The sequence below is a fragment of the Patagioenas fasciata genome, chromosome 15 (genome assembly GCF_037038585.1).
Source record: "Patagioenas fasciata isolate bPatFas1 chromosome 15, bPatFas1.hap1, whole genome shotgun sequence".
In the NCBI taxonomy this organism is placed as follows: domain Eukaryota; kingdom Metazoa; phylum Chordata; class Aves; order Columbiformes; family Columbidae; genus Patagioenas; species Patagioenas fasciata.
Window position 1 is genome coordinate 5253607 of NC_092534.1, and position 19264 is coordinate 5272870.

Here is a 19264-nt window from a genome sequence, read left to right on the forward strand (position 1 = left end):
GAAGAGCCTCAATGGAATAGATGCTCATCTCTTTTTCAAAGTCAGTTAAGCTGCTGTGCCTAAATCCAGTGTTCATGTTTGAATCCCAGTCAATAGCTTTATTGAAAAAGATCTACAACTGCTTTTTTAAACGATAACAGGATTGTGTAGCAAAAGCTCAGTTCTATGCTGACATCTCTCATCTCTCACTGATGAAAATAACAAACATATTCTGCCCCCAAAAATATTATATAGTTAAGAAAGGGGACCATAGAGGAAATAAGAAAGCTGGCATTATGGAAGGAACATGTTTACTGTGGAAAATTGTTAGTTTTTATTTATTATTTGAGACTGCCCAGTGTAGATAATAAAAGAGATGCATGTTAAACTTCAAATAAATGCTGTGCTGCCATAGGCATGATTTCCAATATTACAGTCTGCTTCATTAATACTGAAATAAGACGCTCTCTCCTCAGGTTGAGTACAGCAATCTTAAATCTAACACAGGAGCAGCAGTACTGGTTTCCAAACACCTCTCACAGCCAGAAAATTACAACAGAACCACAGGCAGAATTTAGGAAAATTGTTTTCCATAGTTTATTTTTCATGCCTGGGAATAATCATTTTTTTCAGCTTATCATGACTTTTTCATCCTAAGCCTTGCAGTTCTAAGTATGTGACAGTATTGCTCAGAAGGCAATTTTGTCTGTTGCTTCCACAAAGTAGAGTTCTTCCAGAACTCCCACCATAGCCAGTGCTAAGGTGTAGTATGCAAGGACTACATTAATAAAAATGGAGTTGTCCTGTTCTCTAAATTAAAGGTAACAGTGACATCCAAGAGAAAAATGGAACTCCACAACATTACCCATATTGTCTCTTTCCAGCTCAATAGAGTGTTTTTGTTGGTTTTTTAGGTTTACTAGATTTACAGACATTGCAATGCATGACTCTGCCTGGGTACAATTTTCGATTATATGAATACCTAGTAGATGAGAATGTGAGTTGTCAGTTTGGCCAAATCCGGACCACCACTAATTTCTTCCTTAAACAAATCCTGAGACTAAGAATTCATGAAGAGGTGATTTTGCTTCAGAAGATCACTTCCTGTGTTCTCCCAGGGAAACTATCTTACTAACGAGCTGTGTTTTCCTGCTATCGAAATCTGTAAGTGCCATTGCAATATTGTATAGCAACCACAAGCCTCTACACTGAAATTTCCAGTTCTGTATTCTAACAAGAAGACTTAATTGGACTTGTGTCCTTCAGGTTACAGTGACATCTCATAGTCCTTTGTTGTGAGATTATATCATTCTTCAAGCAGTTCCTAGCATGGTGGATGAGGGCACGTGTATACCATTTTCATTTATCTCAGATTTTTTCTATTCATGTTGCAAACATTGATCAGTGAAAAGCATATGAAACACCTGGTTTATCAACCTGCCACCTAGTCCTGTGTTTGGGTGGCTTCTCCTGAATCATTTCCTCCTTACAGTTATGTAAACAGGTCTTTGAGTTTGGCCTCATTGCAAACAAACAGTTTATTGATGCAGGACAGAGGGCAGCCTTCTTGAATATCCGTATCCTGGGGTTACACATCTCACTGACAGTCAGTCCTCAGTTGAGACTCAAGATGAAGTCCCCAGTACAGGGGTCAAGAACCGATGTCTGCTGAAATAATTTGGTTTAGACAGCAAGGTAAATATCATCTCCTGGAGCAGATTTACAAGAGAATGGGATCAGTGCTGTAGAGCTTGCGTTGCTGGTACAGTTGCCACTGCAGGGGCCAAATTATCACTAATGAGTTATCAGTATCTGTGTTTTTCCATCCTAAAGCAGTGAGTCTTTTCTGTGAACTCTGAAGGCTGGTTATTCTGTATAAAAAATGTAGTAGAAGTACCAGCTGCTGGTGTGTAATCAGATCTGAATTCCTAAATTTCCACCTCAGCAGTGGTGTCTTGGGATCTTAGTTGGAAACTTGGATTTTGGTTCTAATAACTCTTCCTGTGGATGGTCACCGGGATTTTATTTTACTAAAAAATGGAATACACCAATATGTGAAGAAAGACATTTTCAGATACTTTTAGTTGTTTCCCTTCAGAATATTTTCCAGCATGGTGTTTATCATGGCTGTTTTGTGCTTTTCTTCCAGTTATAAATAACTACTAAAGACTGATGTGTTTACTTTGTTTAACCATGGCCATGATGGGTCGAGGACACATTAAATCATCCTCAGGCTCTTATTTGCAGCCAATTCTGAAATAACCAGAGTGGTGACATAAAATTACTTCATACTGCAGAGATTTTTATATTGGCTTAAATCTCTGAAGTCCCCAGTGCTTTACAACAGGACACTTTAATGGTAAAACAGTGACAGCAAAGATGAAAGTCCATGTGGAATTGCCTAGCAGACAACTCAAGGTTTGTTTAAGGTGCTAAGATATGAAAAAAGGAGTTCTGGTTTTTCTAGGGTTTCCTTGATGAGTTTGCAGATCTAACTGTTATTTATTTAGATGTAAAGTGTCTTTGTATTTTAGAAGGAGTGACGGAGAATAGTGATACTTCTATTCTGATGAGATTACAAGGGAAAAAATGTTATTTTCTGACAATTTCTGCAAGTACAGTCTTCTCTGAAAACACCATTTGTAGTTGCTACTGTTAGTTTAATGATTTGACCCCTTTTGGTTTTGGAATTACCTGCAAGCAAACAGCACTGTTTATAATTGTCTGTTGCCATCAAAAGCAAGAGCGAGTTTGAAAATCAAGCTTGTGTTATCATATTGTTCACACAAAATTAATATGTCTCCTTTACACTGTCAGTTGCACATCAGCCCAGTATTTGCAATGTGTCTCCTTTTCTTAATATATTAATAAGATTGTATCATTGATTAATTGTATGTAATTAGCAATGACTTAATAACATGGGTCTGGGAATTATATCACTATTTGTTTGTATTAGAAAATTGAATTGAATTCAAACTACATTCCAGCACTGGCTGGTGCTCACTCGGAAGTAACTGACAGAAATCAGCCTGTAATTCTCACTTCACTTCTCTCTTAGATATCTGAGAAACAAGATGAGCTTTCTCCTGTGGGTTAAAATGTCTGAGCTCAATTATATCATGTTTGGGAATGAACTGTGAGAGTTCAGGGCCGTTTATGGAAATCACTCGGTCTTCAGGTAAAACTACGGGATTTAAGTCAAACAATTTGTAGGCCAGGAATCCTCCCCAGGGGAATGAAACTCTGCAGGAGTTGGAGAGTCATTCATATAGAAGTCTGGAAAGAGGAAAAGGTGATGTGTTGAAATTCTGTTTGTTTGCATATAAATAATTCAGTGAAATTATCTCTGTTACAGTGATTTCAGTCAGTTTCAAGGGAAGTAATTAAAATCATACAGATGTTATTTATTAATGCTGTTGGGAATAGGAGATAGTGCAGCTGGCACAATTTGAAGTTATCCAGAAGAAAGTTAAGGCTTTGGACTGACAGCAGATAAACTGAAAGCAACTGTATTTTTCACAGAGATCTAAAGGCATCAGTGACCGTATGCATCTCCTTGCCTATAAAGGTAGATAAAAATTTAACGTTCTAGTTCTGCTGCTCTTCTGTAAACATTTGTTACCCAGCAGATGGAGTAAACACAGATAATTTGGAGTCAAGTTCTTATTGAGTGTAATTTCTTGGTTCCCCTTGTCAAATATGGATACATGCAGTACTCAACAAACCTGTAAAGCCGAACCCAAAATTGTTCAACAAAACTGCTTTTTGTAATACTCTGGCATTTCTGATGGGAAGTAGCATGGAAAGTTGTATTGTTTGGAAAGCAGGAATATGGAATTAAACACAACAGTACACATTGTAGTCAGTGGAATTTTGGTAGCAAAGTTACCCTCCAGTGATAAAGTAGTGCAAAGAAACAGAGGCAGGTTGGAGCACTGGATGGTTCAGGCTTTGCCTTTAAGTCCAATGTAACTTGCAGGAACAGAAAATAAATACTTTGAGACATGAAACATGAAGTATTTCAACTTCCAAAAATTAAGAGAGGTAAAAAAAAAATCAGTATTGATATATCAGCAAATGGTGGTAGTTTATATATTATAAGATTAGGAAGTGGTTTCATTTGTATAGTTTGATGCTTTAAAAAAAAAAAAAAAAAGGTGAGAGTCCTAGATTAAAACACACAAAGAGAGGATTTCAGTAATGACAGTGATTCTCCTAGAGGAGTATGGTATATTATTCTATTTTTCCTGAAGTCTTTTTCGTGCTAAGAATACAAGGTTTAGGCAGGAAAAACCATTGTTCCTGCTCTAGAAATAATATGCTTTTGTAATGTTTCCCAGTGAAATTATTTTCTGTCAGTATTATTTTTTGGTTTGTGAAAACTGCTATCCTGATCTAATATTAATAATTAGGCACAAATATAACTATTACCTATGTAGCTTATTATTTTGTAAATTCTGGTGGTGGTTTTTTTTTGCGGAAAGGAAGAGGGGGATTTTGTATTTATTTGAAGGATCCGAATTATATTTAAAATTAAGAGTCTGTTTAAAAGTTTTTGATTGCTTTCTTTGGATGGTTTTCCACTTAATCTAAAACACAGCTAGCAGATTATATGTAGCTAACATGCACTTGTTTAAAACTAGAACTAAAGATATTTGCAGTTGCTACTGAAGCAACCTCAAACAAGCTTTTTGGAGAGTTTTGGATCATGTGAATTGCCTTGAGTTGCCCATTGAGGTTTGTCTTTGATTTTGAAGACGATTCAGAAAAAAACCCCATGGTCTTTATTTATTTACAGATTGGAATTTCAGTTCAGTCTCTTTTACCAAGAATATCTATAAACCTACTACAAGCTTTAAGTAACTAAAGAAGGTGAAAGTTAAACCTGTTTTGATGCTGGATAGAAGGCATTTTACAAGTAGATTGGAAATTATTTGCATAATATTTTTAATTGCAATTTGGCGAGATAAGGTGCTCAGTATTTTTGTTATTAAAAAAACTCGATTGAGGAATGAGAGAAAGTGAGTTTTGTCTACAGAGAAATGGCCAGTTGAAATGAAAAGCATTCTACTCCTTATAGAATCCCTGTCTGGTTTTGATGAGAGTGCGGGTTTTCTCTCCATACTCCCAACAGTGGCTTTATGCAGAAACTAAACCACAAGGGCCAGAGAGAGTGACTCTTGTTGACTGAGGGACAAAAATTCCAGAAATGCAAATAATTGCTTTGGAACAAAGTAGTATTAGAAAACATATAAAATCTGGATAAAAATAAAAATTCTTCAGTGAATTTAAAATGGATGGTACCTTTAGCTAATATGAGAAGCCTAAAGTTCTGTATCTGAGGAGAAATTATCTCCAGGTGTAGCAATACATTTATCAGAAACAGTATTGATTCACAAACTTTTTAAAGATGCTTCTATCAAAACTTGTTAGAAATTGATTACTTTTAATGCTGTTCATTGTAATACATTTTATAGTCAAATACTCCAGAGAGACACATAAAGAAAATTTTAAAAGAGAGCAGAACTGACTGGTCTGGTGATTCTGAAGAAACGACCTTTCCATATTATATCTCACTGATACCTTGGGAAATAAAAGTTCTCCTTTTTTTTAATAAATTGATCTTTGGAATATTTTAATACCTTAACTCTCTAGAGTAGAAATTAAAACCTTTTACAAATTGATAGACCAAAAAAAAAAAAAAAGAGAAATTGAAAAGATGAACTGTGATTAAATTTCTAAAGCATAAGGAGATGATAACAAGTACTAATATCAGAAAAATTTAGAGAAGTGCTGCAAGAATATATTGAAATTCTCCTTTTTTGTTCGGTAGTTTTTGAAGAATTTGGACGGCATGAGAGCATTTGATGTGACATTAGGGTTGTCTCTGTCTTCACAGTATCACAGTATGTTTGGGATTGGAAGGGACCTCAAAAGATCATCTAGTCCAATCGGCCTGCTGGAGCTAGGATAGCCAAGGCCTCCTTAGAATTACAACCTCATTCATCAGTGGGCCTACATTGCCTCTGATATTAGTTTTATCTGCCACGTATTTGAAAAAGTTCTTCTTGCTGTCCTTGACCCCTCTTGCCAGCTTCCTATCAATTCCAGTGTTTCCAGAAGAGCTTGACACACAAGTCTAATCTTGTTTGAAGGTCTGACCAAAAATAACAATATGCTTTATTTAACTTCAAAACCCTTGTCAGTGATGAAGTTGTTCTTTTTCCACAGTGTTTGCTGTCTGGGGCCTTATGATAAGCCTAGATCAGCAGCACTCTGGCAAACAGTTTAACAGTTTTGAAACTATTTTCAAAGAATCACTAGCAATAGTAGAAAAAAGTAAGATCCTTTCATGTTAAGTACAGAATCCTTATTCTCTGATCTCGTAAATTTCTGTTTATTTCTCTTTTATAGACTTCTGCTCAAAAGTATGTGAATTTAGTGAGACTGAAAAAAGCACCCAGTCAATACGATGGTACCTGTCAATAAAGAAACACCCTTTCATTGAATTCACACAGTGAGGGGGACTGAAGGGAGGGACAGCTGTGCTTGCACATGGCTCAACTGCCAACTGTACTAGTCCTGAGTAGAAAACTTTTCCATGACTAGTTATATTGTTTACTTCTGTCTTTCTGCTGTAAAGCTGACCAAAAGTGGATGAGAGGGTGGAGTAGGTGGAGACGGAGCTGCTGTTTATTGACTGCTGTTTGTGTATTCACAACAATAATTTTTGTTTCATGAGGCCCAGGACAAGATCAGTGTGAGAGATGGGATTCTCTAGAGCCTGCCTTCTCCACAGTGCTGTAGATATCCAAATAGGAACTAATTTTCTTTCAAATGGCCTTAATTCCCACTCCGTGCTTGCGTGTCCTTCAGGGAGAGGACAACTACAAAGCTGAAGAAATAAGAGCTTAGCTTTTACAGAATATATGGTGTCAGGGGATGGGGGAAGGCAGACAGATATTGTATTAGTAATAATGAGAATGAGAAGAGACAGTGTGAATCTAACGACAACATTCAGCAATTTTGCAAATGTAACATCATAAAGCTTTACAATTACACTGGATAGAATTTAATATAAATTCTTTATATCGAAAGCTAGTTAGAACATAAAATATTAATAGAATCATTTTGGTTGGAAGAGACCCTCAATATCATTGAGTTCAACCATAACCTAACTCTGGCACTAAACCATGTCCCTAAGAACCTCATCTGTACGCCTTTCAAACACCTCTAGGGATGGTGACTTAACCTCTTCCCTGAGCAGCCTGTTCCAGTGCTTCACAGCCCCTTCCATGGAGAAATTTCTCCTAATATCCAGTCTGAACCTGACACAAATCGAGGCCATTTCCTCATGTCCTATCATTTGCTACTTGGAAGAAGAGTCCAACAGCCTCCATGCTCCAGCCTCCTCTCAGGTAGTTGTAGAGAGTGATATGGTCTCCCCTCAGCTTCCTGTTCCCCAGGCTGAACAGCCCCAGGTCCCTCAGCTGCTCCCCATAAGATTTGTGCTCCAGGCCCCTCACCAGCTTCATTGCCCTTCTCTGAACTCGCTCCAACACCTCAAAGTCTTTCCTGTAGCGAGTGGCCCCAAACTGAGCACAGGATTCAAGGTGCGGCCTCACCAGCGTCGAGTACAGGGGGACGATCATTGACTTCCAGTCAACTGCGACCTCAGCAGTTGGCTAGGACTGCTGATAAATAATTGAAATTTACCTTAGTGAAGGTTTCAAAGCTTTGGGTAATGATTCTCCTGGAAAATAAATATATGCAAAATATTTCCAGAAAAAAATGAAACATTTTTCATTTGGTGAAATAGTCTTTTTAGTCATAATAGCATTTTAATTAGTCAGCTCCGTAGGGTTTGGTTAAGGTACAGTCCAACATTTTGGCTTGCAAAAGAGCCTGCAGTACGGGCTGCAGTAATTGCAATACCCATTCTTGCAGGTTGTTTCTGAAATCCCGGAGAAAAAAAAAATGCAACTGTTATGAAGTCATTCAGAACAGCAGAACTATGACTGGCGAGTAATACCAGATCCTGTATTTTGTAATTTGGTTACTGTGATTAATTTTGCCTTCTGATGCTTCCAGTGCTTTTCTCTATGCATTTTTCAGTTAAATAAATTCAATAAAATATGCCATCACATGACAATAAGAGAACTGATACAGAAAATAATTCATAGTGTAGTATTGATAAATGCTTGGTGCAGTAATAGCAATATGTCATCAATCACCTGTGTTCATGTTTGATGGCATCATATAAACTAATTCAGAATGAGTGTCCTTTGCTTTAACCTTGGTTGTATTTGCAACTTACTCTAGAGGAAAGTAATAATCCTTCATTAACCGGTAGGTGTGAAACATTCTCTGTCAAGAGGGCAGAGGAGGACGCAAATTAAAATTGGTTTCAGAATGTGTCCTGAGTCAAAATTGGTCTTTCTCTGCAGTCTCATACACTGCATAAATTATTATTTTACATTTCAAAGGATGTGTAAGTGAATGAGTCTTTGTATTTTGCAGGTTTGTTCTTTTTCTCTTTGTTGCTTTTCTTTATAGATATTCAAATGTACATATAAAAAAAATTCAAGGCCACATCAAATCTTTGATCTTGCTACAGCTTTAATTCTTAAGAGCCTATATAAGACTTTGCTTTACATTATGGATTAAGGTACTAGTAATTAGGAACTGGTGGTAATGACCCATTCTCAGACAAAGTAGCGCTGTTCCTTGTTTTCCATTAACTGCATGGAGGGTTTATTTGCTTAGAATTGAGTTTAATTTGATTAGCAGGAATTGTAAGACATTTGCAACACAAGGTATATTAGCATAGCACTTTGTTTGTAATGAGAGCCAAAAAGCATTTAGGGGAACAGCTAATTATTGGAGATATTCCTTCTTTTAATAAGGAAGGTCTAGCTAAATTTTACTACTCTGCTCTCAAAATCCCTTCAGCTTTAACTACTGACTAAAAGAAAAATAAAATGGATTGCAAAAGTTCAATAGATGTTTTCTGAAAGTTACCATTTAGCAAAATCCTCCCAATTACTAAAGAAAGAATTCATTTAATCTGGAAATTTGTCAGCATCAGCAGGTTTGGTTTTTTTTTCCATAGTTTCCAGCTTTAGCGGATAGCGGTATACATCTACTACAGAGGAAAGATATTCACTGTGTTCAGCAAAGACCCCTTTGCCTCTTTCTTTCCCCAAAAAACAGGGTGATGTGTTCTGTACCAAAAAAGTGTTGTATACTGACCTGACTGGAAGTTCTCGTGTTGCCCATCACAAAATCCTGTGAAGACACTAATAATTCTATTAACTTATTGTGAAAGCTTCTCATTGATTTTAACTACCTAGCAACGTTTTTGTTCACTCCGTTAAGTAATTTTCTGTCCAAGCGCCTGTTGCACCTCTGACATGGGGTGGTGCATCTGGGTTAACCACACACCTTAAAGACTCAACGAGTTCAGAGAACATGCTGAAGATGCTACCTCTGACAAGGCAGTTCCTCTGTGTACATCTGCGAGTTCCTTGGAAATGGCCATTGGACTGCTATGAATCCAGCTGAAAGTCTGGTTGAAACATATTTTCAGTCAAATACGATAGTCAAAAAACAGGACCCAGGTCAGAAAAAGATATTTTAGTACTGGAGGATGTTTAAACTGCCATTTAAAGTCAAATCATTTGTTCATCAAATACATAGAATCCATAAGGAAGATACTGGTAATTTGTTCATGGAGAATAATGTTTTGTTCTTAGTATTCTCTTTCTCAACAACAGGTACTCATCTGGAAATAATTTCACTATTCTACCCTTAATTCTTCTGCTTCTTTTGTCATTTGATAAGCTGGCAACCAGGAGCTAGCTATGTTCCTTAAATAGGGCCACTGATCCTTCTGGAAGTGTTCCAAGGTAAAGCAGCCACTTTATTAAACATGTAGTGGCTTTTCTTCCTCATGGTGTCTCTCCTAGCTCCAAACCAAACATTCTTGACCAGTTGTAGTCCCTGTTTTTTATTCCTTTATGTTTAACCTAATTCATTTTGGGTTTTGTGATGGTGTTAGCAAATAACCACATTTGTCAAATAGGAATGCAATTGAAACGACAGTGAGCTTTAACCCAAAGCTGTGTATAATTTTACATATACAATGAAACCCCTAGAAAATTTGGGAATACATGGTAGCAGTTTAACTGCTAGCAGCTGCTGCACGGTGCTGGAAATCCAGACTACAGTATTATCTGCTTTACCCAGAAAACCTGTTTATTTCTGCTCAGAACAAGGTCAGTTCTGAGAGCTGGGGTTCGGTTACTAAGTTTAGTACTTAAATTATGGTTGAATCCTATTATTAACTTAATTTTATTAGTAATTAGTTGTGCTTATAAAGTTTTATAATAATAACTTGCTCTATATTTCTTTGTTTGGAATTTTGGCATCATAGTAACATTTTTAATTCTAGTTACGCTACCACTAGAACCCTATTCTTTCTCTTCCTTTAACAATAGTTACTTTGCTATAGTCTGCTGCCATGTTTTTTTCTTTTTTTTCTTAATTTTTCTGGTTTGACTGGAGAGAAATTGCAATTACAGTTATCCAAATATGAAAAATACGTTTTCCCAATCTTCTAGCATTAGTATTTATTTGACGTTTTGAACAAATTTGATCAGAGTTCATTTGCACCTGCTTTGTGTTTGCTTTCCACAAATACTCTGGCAGATGAGTTTACTGGTACTCAGTGAGCATGCTGGCAGCAGGTTTTCAACGAATATTTCAGAATATGTACAGAAAGAGAATTTTAACTTTGATTATCCATATAGGGCTAATAATAACACTTATTTTATGATGAGGCAGAGTTATATAATTGATTTGTATATTTAACTGGGACTGCTCACAAACAAACTTCAACTCAGCTGAAGAATTAATCCCAAAACATATTGAGAGATTTGTTTGAATAACTCAATTAGCAAGATCGCGGTGTTTCCCTACAACTTGCTGCTGCTTTTCTCTGCAATGTTCATTGGCCAATATATGCATTAAAAATTATTTAATTACCTTTATGATGTGAATTAAACACATTAACCCAACAGCTGAAATCGCAACAGTGTTTTGCATTGATTACTATTTGCAATAGTGTATTTGCACACAGCGTATCTGCAGGCTACAGTCCATCTAGGTGAGCATCCTGTCTTGTTGCTAAGCAAAATCTAAACACCACCAGGTGCATATTAGGGGAATTTGAACTGTATGAATGCTTCTCTCTCTTTGCCTTGCTAGAATTACGTTATTTGGACTTTTCTCTCCTTCATCTGTGGTACTTTGGAAACCTAATTGCAGGAACAGCGTGGATTTGTTTGTGTCCTCTTACCTCATGGCTGCTGAACAACTCTTGGTGTGTTCATCTCTGTAGTTTCCCTTTATTATTATTATTATTTGTTATCCACAGTTTGTGTCGTTTTGTTGAAATTTTATATTTTCGGTGTGTTTTGTTTAGTTTTCTAGTCTTTTAGTTGTTGGTGCTTCACCATTCTCACTGAAATCAGTGTAAATTTCCTTTCCCCCCTAGGTGTTTACAAATTCCTCCAAATGTAGCCCAGCAGGATTCTGGTCTTAACTGAAATTAATTGTCATACATAGGATTTGTTTATCTCTCCACATCCTTCTGTCACAGATGTTTGTCCTTTGGCTTGTTCTTTTTCTAATTAATTTTTCATTATAGTTTGAAACACCTTCTGTCTAACCAATTTCCCCCAAATAGTTCTTTTCTTTCTCCTTCACCTACAGCGATTCCCCCAAACAGAATGTTATTTACTTCTGCTTGAAAGTGACCCTTCCATTCAGCTGTTTCAGATAACAGAGTTCTTGTAAACATATATATTTTGATGTTATGCTATTTCTTATTCTTCTGGAATTACAAATCCACACATGCTATATACTAAGTGTTGTTCACCATTACTTGCAAAGACTGCCAGAGATAGTTCAGTGAGGATGGTGGAGCTCATTTTCCATATTGATGTCCCAAATATTTTTTTGTGGGGTCACCACTAGGTTATAGGTAAATAATAGAAAAATTAGAACAATACTGACACAGGCAATCCTGACCAAAACAACCTAAGTGACAGGCCACCAGCAACTCTTGAAGGATATGATTTCCCTACTTTCTAGCCAGTTTGTGGAAAGCAAATGCATGAAAGGAAATTAATTTTCCAAAATTACATCTCTAATGAGCATGGGAGAAAACTGAAATTTGACTGCTGAAGCCATTAGTGGCTTCAGTTGTCTGACTGATAGATACTATTACTACTACTTAAGATAAAGGTGTTGCTGAACTACAGTTTTCAGAGTGCGTGTGCCGGTTAACTTAGATACTCTGGGCTGCCAATTCTGCAAGAACAAGACCAGGAGAGCCAAGGGCTGCAGCCGTGCTTTCGAGGACAGGTAGGCAATAGCAAACCACAGAATACATAGGATGAGGGGCAAACAGATTCTGGTTTTAGAAAGACCAGTGTAAAATGGGTTTGTGTAATCCCTCTTTCTGTTCTCAGTTTGCTGCTGCTGCGCTCACACTTTCATAAAAGTTCTGGGCAGCCTCTCCTTGCAAAGTCAGGAGACATGTAGGAGATCAGAGAAGCATGTGGGAGATAGCACAACAATCTCCGTGAAATAATTATAATAGCTGTGTGACAACTCATTGATATGCAAGTGCAACTGTTGAAAATGGTGTAAACTCCACAGACGAAAAGAAGATAATTTGACAGCATTAAGAGGAGAGCTAAACCAAGGCTGATGGGAGAAAAAAAACCATTTAGTTTAATTCTTTAGATCTGTAAGTTGTTCAAGGAAGTGTGTAACTTCATTTCTTAGTTTTGTTACTGTCCTGAATTGCTGTAGCTGATTTCCCTTATCACACAATCACGGTTATTCCAGTATAGAATGATGCTAGAAGGTGACTGTGGTTTCAGAACTGATTCTGATGGTGGCATGTGGTTTAAGTAATTTTGGCCTCCGGGTCACTGGGTCTCCTCTTGCTCCTCAGCAACACTGGGATTATCTTCTACCTGACTATTCTCTAAATCAGTTTCATGAAATAAGCTGCATTTAAGAGGGGAAAATATATAACACACACAGAGTGGAGATATTTGAGTTGTTTTAGGGGTGGAGCAAGGTGGGACTTGGACATTCTGTAGTTTTGCTTTAGATGATGTTAATAAAGTCCAGGATTGGATTCCAGCAGGATTTTTTTAAGACAAATTGATATGTAATTGATGGATTTGCTCCGGTAATCAAAACCTATGTCCAAAATGTTAAAGTTGCAACTACAATAAGGAAGTTTTCTGATAATCAGTCTTCTTTTTATGTCACCTTATTCTTCCAAAATAATGACTTTACTTCTATGAGCATTTGGAATTATCTCTGTTAGCATCATTTGTATAGACATAATTATTTTGGTAATGATGACAGTTTTCTGGTTTTCTCATTCCTGTATTATTAGATGTCTTAGACGTTTTCCAGAATAACAAGTAGCATGTTAAATGTGAGTACAGGAGAATAATATAAAGACAACAAAACTACCTCCCTTTCTGACAACATGATGATAGCTATCAATGATCCCCTCCTTGAAAGAAGAAATTAAATATGTCTCTTCACAATTCAGAACACCGGAAAAATCAATAATACATGTTTTATACTGGTCAGACTGTCCTGGTATCCTTTACAGTGGAGGAATTGAGGAAAATTTTTAAATTATTTTGAGTTCTCTTTGCACAGACAAACAATCATTGGAAAAAAAAATGTGAAGTGTTTCTATGACAATATAGCATACACAGCATACACAGGAGTAGAAAATAATCAGGAAATACCTTTTAGAAAATATGTCTTTCAAATCTTCTGCCAGGTAGAGTGGGGTATGATTTTTTTAAAAAATAAAAATCTGGAATTTGTATAATGCTCTAAATGGTAGACAGAATTCACGTTGAATCAGGTTCTTGTCGAAGTTATTTATCCCGCAGTTTTCTATAGACAGTTCTCAGTCACTAGAAAGCAGAGGATGCCTTGCTGCTTGTACTCTAATTTGCTAGGGATGTGGGTGTGGGAGGGTAATTACTTTTTTTTCTCTTGTTTTAAATGTAAATTAAAGCCTAAGTTTTGTTTTCACTTTCTCTTGGGTGTTCTGTTGGATTTCTCATGTTTGTGGCTCATTATGGTGGTTTCTTGTGCACCAGCAGCACTGAGTTTTCCTGGATAGTGGTAATGTCTGGAGTCTCAAAGCCTCAGAGGAGATAAGTGAAATTTCAGGAGTAAAATATAAGGATCTTAAATAAAATGCAGAAGGCTACTAACTTTGCTGCATTGGTTTGACTCTGAATCAAGCACTCAAAATTGAACTTACAATTGGAACGTATGCTTTTTTCCTTTTAATTTTCGATTTACTTGAGTGGAAAAATGGACTATTTGGCTTATTCACATTTGATTCAAGTTATTTACATGTCTATTATTTGCAAATAGAGAACACAGACTTCAAAAGCTAAGGCTAAAGATATTAATTGTTTGGCTTGTATAACCTTTCTGGCTTTACTGGATCTCCTGGTAGTTGCTTGCTTTGTTTTTGTCAGGGTCCTTAGCAGTTCTTCTGATGATCTAACGTTATTGTGCAAGAATCTGTTGTAATAATTTGTCTTCTGACTGTTGCTATAGTTAGTCTAGATTGTGTCCAACAACAGACAGAGGCACATTAGGTTTACAAAAAGAAATATTATGTACCATTTTCTATTGCGCACACAAAACCCTTGCTTTTTTCCTTTGCTGCTGTTTAGCTGGGTGGTATTTAACCTCCAGAATCTAGGAGGTTGCCACAGAACAGAGAACTTCTCTTCTTTCTCTGGCCCTCTGGTGTTATTCTGAAAGCACTTTTCCATTCACTATACAATGTGTCAAAGAACAAAATCAATTATATTGGAGAGAATACCGGAATTCAGAGTTTGTGATGCAGAATTACCAGTTCACACACGAGAGTCACTTGTGACGAGTTAATCTGAAAATTTAAAAAGTCTGTGGGGCTATGTCATTGGCGAGAGAGTTTTGAATGTTTTCATTTACTATTGAGAAGGAGCAAATACTAAAGATGCTACTGAATCACAGTTTAATTGATAGTTACTTGTCTGATAACAGCTTCGCTTTAGATTGGGATTTTGATATACATCTTGGAAGGCTTTGTTTTGCTATTTCACTCACTGTGCCAGCATTTTATGCACCAAAAATATATTCTTCCTGGTATAGTTTTCTAGGGGAAAGAATATAAGGAATAGAACTATTGAAATGTAAAAAAAAGTCACTGTACCAGAATACCAACAATGACAAAAGTTGCCACATTCTACCAGATGTGATTACTCCCGATGGTCACTTTGGAGTAATAATATACTGAAAATTTAGTTTAAAAATATATATTTAAAATTCATTTAGAAATAGTAACTATAGGGGAGAAAAATTCTGACTCATTTTAGAGAGGAATGTGTATATCTGCAAATTTCTGTTTATAGGAAATCAGGAGTTCCAACTGTGTTTACATAATGACATTATTACAGGAGCAAAATAAATCCGAGAGACCTTTGAGAATCAATCCACATTTTTCTGAATCAAAATAAAAAGGCACTGCAAATACTTGAATTGTCAACATTCAATAACTGACTGTTCTTTAGAATGTGTCCAAAGGATCTAATCCATTTAATTAAAGAATATGTTCATAATTACACTTGGAAAGTTGATTGATTACAGAAAACAATCCCCATAGGTTTGAGTATGCTCAGGTTAATTGAAGAGCTCAGCTTATGAAGGGAAGATCGCAGAGGGCTGTTTGCAGGTGCTGTTCTCCTTTCTGGTGAGAAGAATGTGGCACTTGATAGCACAAGCTCAAATCTTGACAGCAGTAACCTTCGAGCTCTATCTACGTGAATCATACGGTATGACTTCAATGAAAGACGATCTTGTGTGAGATTCCTTTGGTCGCATTTCAAAGATTTATTCAAACTATATGAGGTTTTCTAAGAACAAAGGATAGAAGATAGTTCAATAAAGCCCATGTGTGACCTGTGCTGGACATGTGCACATAAATTAAATCTTACAATAATCTTTACAACAGATATATTCTGATGTACTTTGCTGAAGAATGACCTCCAAGAGGTAATTAAAGAGAAATATTTCTCATTAATTAGTGAAGTCTCGCGCTCAAAACTGGCAGGACACTCATGCCTGAGGTTTCTTTACGTCAGTAGTGTATCCCAGAAATGTTACAGAGCAAATATGGTGGAAGAATAAGTTTTAAAGTTATATGATAGGTATTTTTCTCATAAGCTTCATAATGAATATATTCATCTCTCCGTTAATTAAGCGATATTTGCAGTTTCCCAAGAAGTTCTGCAAGACATTAAAGTTGCTAACAGCCTTTGTCACATCTCATGAAACACGTCATCGACATGATGTATCTAAACTAGCATTTCTTAAAACAGCATTACCAGGAATACACAAAGTCCGAGGATTTTTCAAATCTCTCTTTTTCTGTCCATGTGTAAGAAAAATTTAGGGCAATGCTTATTGTCATGAATAAGAAAGTATCCTTAGAATCTAAGCTGCCAGAGTCTCCAAAGCACACACTGTAAACATTTCACTTCCACTGTGACAGCTAAGTGAAGATGCCTTGCTCATTATCCATAAAGAATATGTGGCACAGATGAGCTCAGAATGTAAATTTGTAAGGAAATGGAGAAAAAAGAATTCATTTTTCATGCAGAAATGTGGTGGGTTTTCAGGCTGAAAGATTCATAGAAAATTAATTAGCGGAAATCTAGCAAATATGTTGTGTTGGTAATACTGAAAAAATACTTTTCAGTGACAAAGGAAACGAGAGGCTAGAATAATTGAGGTTAAATGGAAAATAGGAGGAACAGATAGGTCCTCAGTTATAGCTCTTCATTATAGACCTTCTAACTAAATGACAGAAATAAGAAGAAATGCAAAAGGAGGATACGTAGCTTACTGAGATGTGGTATGAAATGCATTAACTATGTGTTAAAATTCACTAGAGATTCTGAAAATGTGTTGTAATTTCAATTTTTTTCAAGAGAAAAAAATAGTTGTATTCAGTGCATCTTTGTGAGCTCTGTCACAGTTAAATATCTGTGTGCACTTACCAAAACTACAGTCGTTGCAATGACAGATTTAATTTTCTTGAAAGACGAGGGATTTACTGCAGTGCAGAGAGAAGCCCATGTGTTTGCTAGGAGGTGAGTTCAGACAGCCATGATTTAAGTTTCCCAAAACAATACGAGGCTGGTTGGTATTTCTGGAGTCGTATCCATTATTTACATTGCTAGGCTGTGAGGATATTTGCAGCAATGTCACACTAACCTCCATGAATTCTTGATTGAGAAATAAAAAATTAACAATATGGACTGATGCGAACACTGGTATATAGAGACAAGTAATTTTAAAGCAAGCGTGGTGTAAGAAGGCTGTCAGTAACACAAATACACTCAGACAAAAATCTCAGAGTACTGTTTAATGCTGTAGGATTTCCAGAGAGAACTAATTCCATGCAACTCCCTGCCCTTCATGCCAACCCACAGAACTAAATCTTGAGAGCAGTTTACCATTTCCTTAGATTTCTAGATTTGCCAGGTTGTCTGAACTTCCCTCAGCCTTGGCAAGGAGATTCAGATTAATATTTGAGCTACAATTTACCTCTACCAGGTAATATCACTTTGCTGTTAGAGAAGGACCAGTCCCAGCAGCCGCTCTGCTCCTGTGCTGCCCCCATTTTAGTGAGGCATTCGTCTGCCTGGGCCTGACTTTGTGGGATACGGGGGTGCCTGAGTAAATAACGGAAATGGGTATCCACAGCACCACAGGGACAACAAAGAGCCTCAAATCAGTGAAATCAAATGACTGGTGACAGCCTCGTTTTGTTCGACTGTGGAATAATGATGATGATTATTCAGAAGAACAAAAGTGAAAAACAGAACTCTTGTATAGTTTGTTTCTTAGTAACAGCTAAAGTAGAGATTGCCTGCGATGCCAAGTCTTGTGCTAAACATTACCAGCATTTTATAAACTACTTCCTTTAGTCTGGTGACCTCAGCCTTGCTTGCTTTGATACAGGTTTTGTTTTAATGTTTTCTTTACTCCTGAAACACCACCTGATAACTTGGTCATTGTTTAAACCAGTCACCTTCCTTATAATTAAATAAAAATCAGAGGAAAAAATTGAGTTGACAGTATATGTATGCACAAGTTACACACAGTGTATCTTTCCAAGGCCCAGAGCATGCCGTGCTCTCCACATCAGTGTGTGCTTGTGTCCTCCTGTGGGGTCCTGGATCCCTTGGGTTATCATCTTGACCTGATGAACACCTATAATTTTTTTTAGTCCCTTGGTCTAAACAGATACAAGGAGCTGACTCAAGGTTCACCTGCAGGCAGGAGAGCTTTCACCTGCTTTCAAAGAGTCATGTTGGACTGAGACCAGCATACAGGTTAAGCAGAGTTGACTTAAACAAACGTGAGGAGTTTTCATTTGTCTGCTACAATGTTGTTTGTACAGGAATACAGACACTTTGCAAAAAACAGAAATGGAAACTGCAAGATGCAAGGAGGTCACCTTTGGTACGAGTACTTTTTTTTTCTTTTGGTCAAAATGTGAATGTTATTATCTGAAGATGCTATTCCATGATTCTCTTGCTAAGACAGAACTGAAGGCAGTTGAACACTGCTTTTCCAGTCTGCAAGGGCTTTTCAACAAGGCTTTTTCAACAGATCTACTGTAAAGGACTGGAGGTTCTGATCAGAGGGTTTAAAAGAGGTACATTGTAATTTAGAAGCTTCCACATGCATTTCCTAATTTTTTAACAATTCACCATATGTAAATCCTAGAGCAGAGAACTTGAAGAAAAACTGATTTATTTTTTAATTTCTTTTATACACAGAGAGGATTCCAAAAGACAAAACCATTTCTGCAGGACCATTGAGGGACACCACTTGCTACTGGATTTTATTACATTGTTTAGATATAAATTCTGAAATGTACAGAATATTATATATCCTGCTTTTTAGCCATATCTTTAAAGTCAGAGGATCATCTTATGAGGAGAAGAATTGGTGTTGCTTATTGACAGCTTCTGGTTCTTAATGAAGGTTTTCAGTAGTGTCCATATTCAAAGTATTTTACGTAATTCATTGCAATTCTTTTCTTATTGCCCTATTAAATTCTAAGCATCTCTTCCTGTGATCTTTCAGTCCAAGTATT

At 36.7% G+C, this 19264-nt stretch overlaps 1 protein-coding gene across 21 annotated transcripts in view; it reads left to right on the forward strand.

Annotated features, from left to right (window-relative positions):
* The window catches only part of RBFOX1 (RNA binding fox-1 homolog 1), a 1107892-nt gene that overhangs the window by 214761 nt on the left and 873867 nt on the right, over positions 1 to 19264 (forward strand). Inside the window, exon 1 of one of the 21 annotated variants that reach the window (XM_065850592.2) lies at positions 2322 to 2397. The exons of 19 other annotated variants lie outside the window; for them this stretch is intronic. In XM_065850592.2, coding sequence (XP_065706664.2) covers positions 2359 to 2397 — 39 coding nt within the window. In that variant the 5' untranslated portion in view covers positions 2322 to 2358. Of the gene's footprint in view, positions 1 to 2321; positions 2398 to 19264 lie in introns of those variants that run through there. One more of the 21 variants, XM_065850594.2, reaches the window with a different exon arrangement.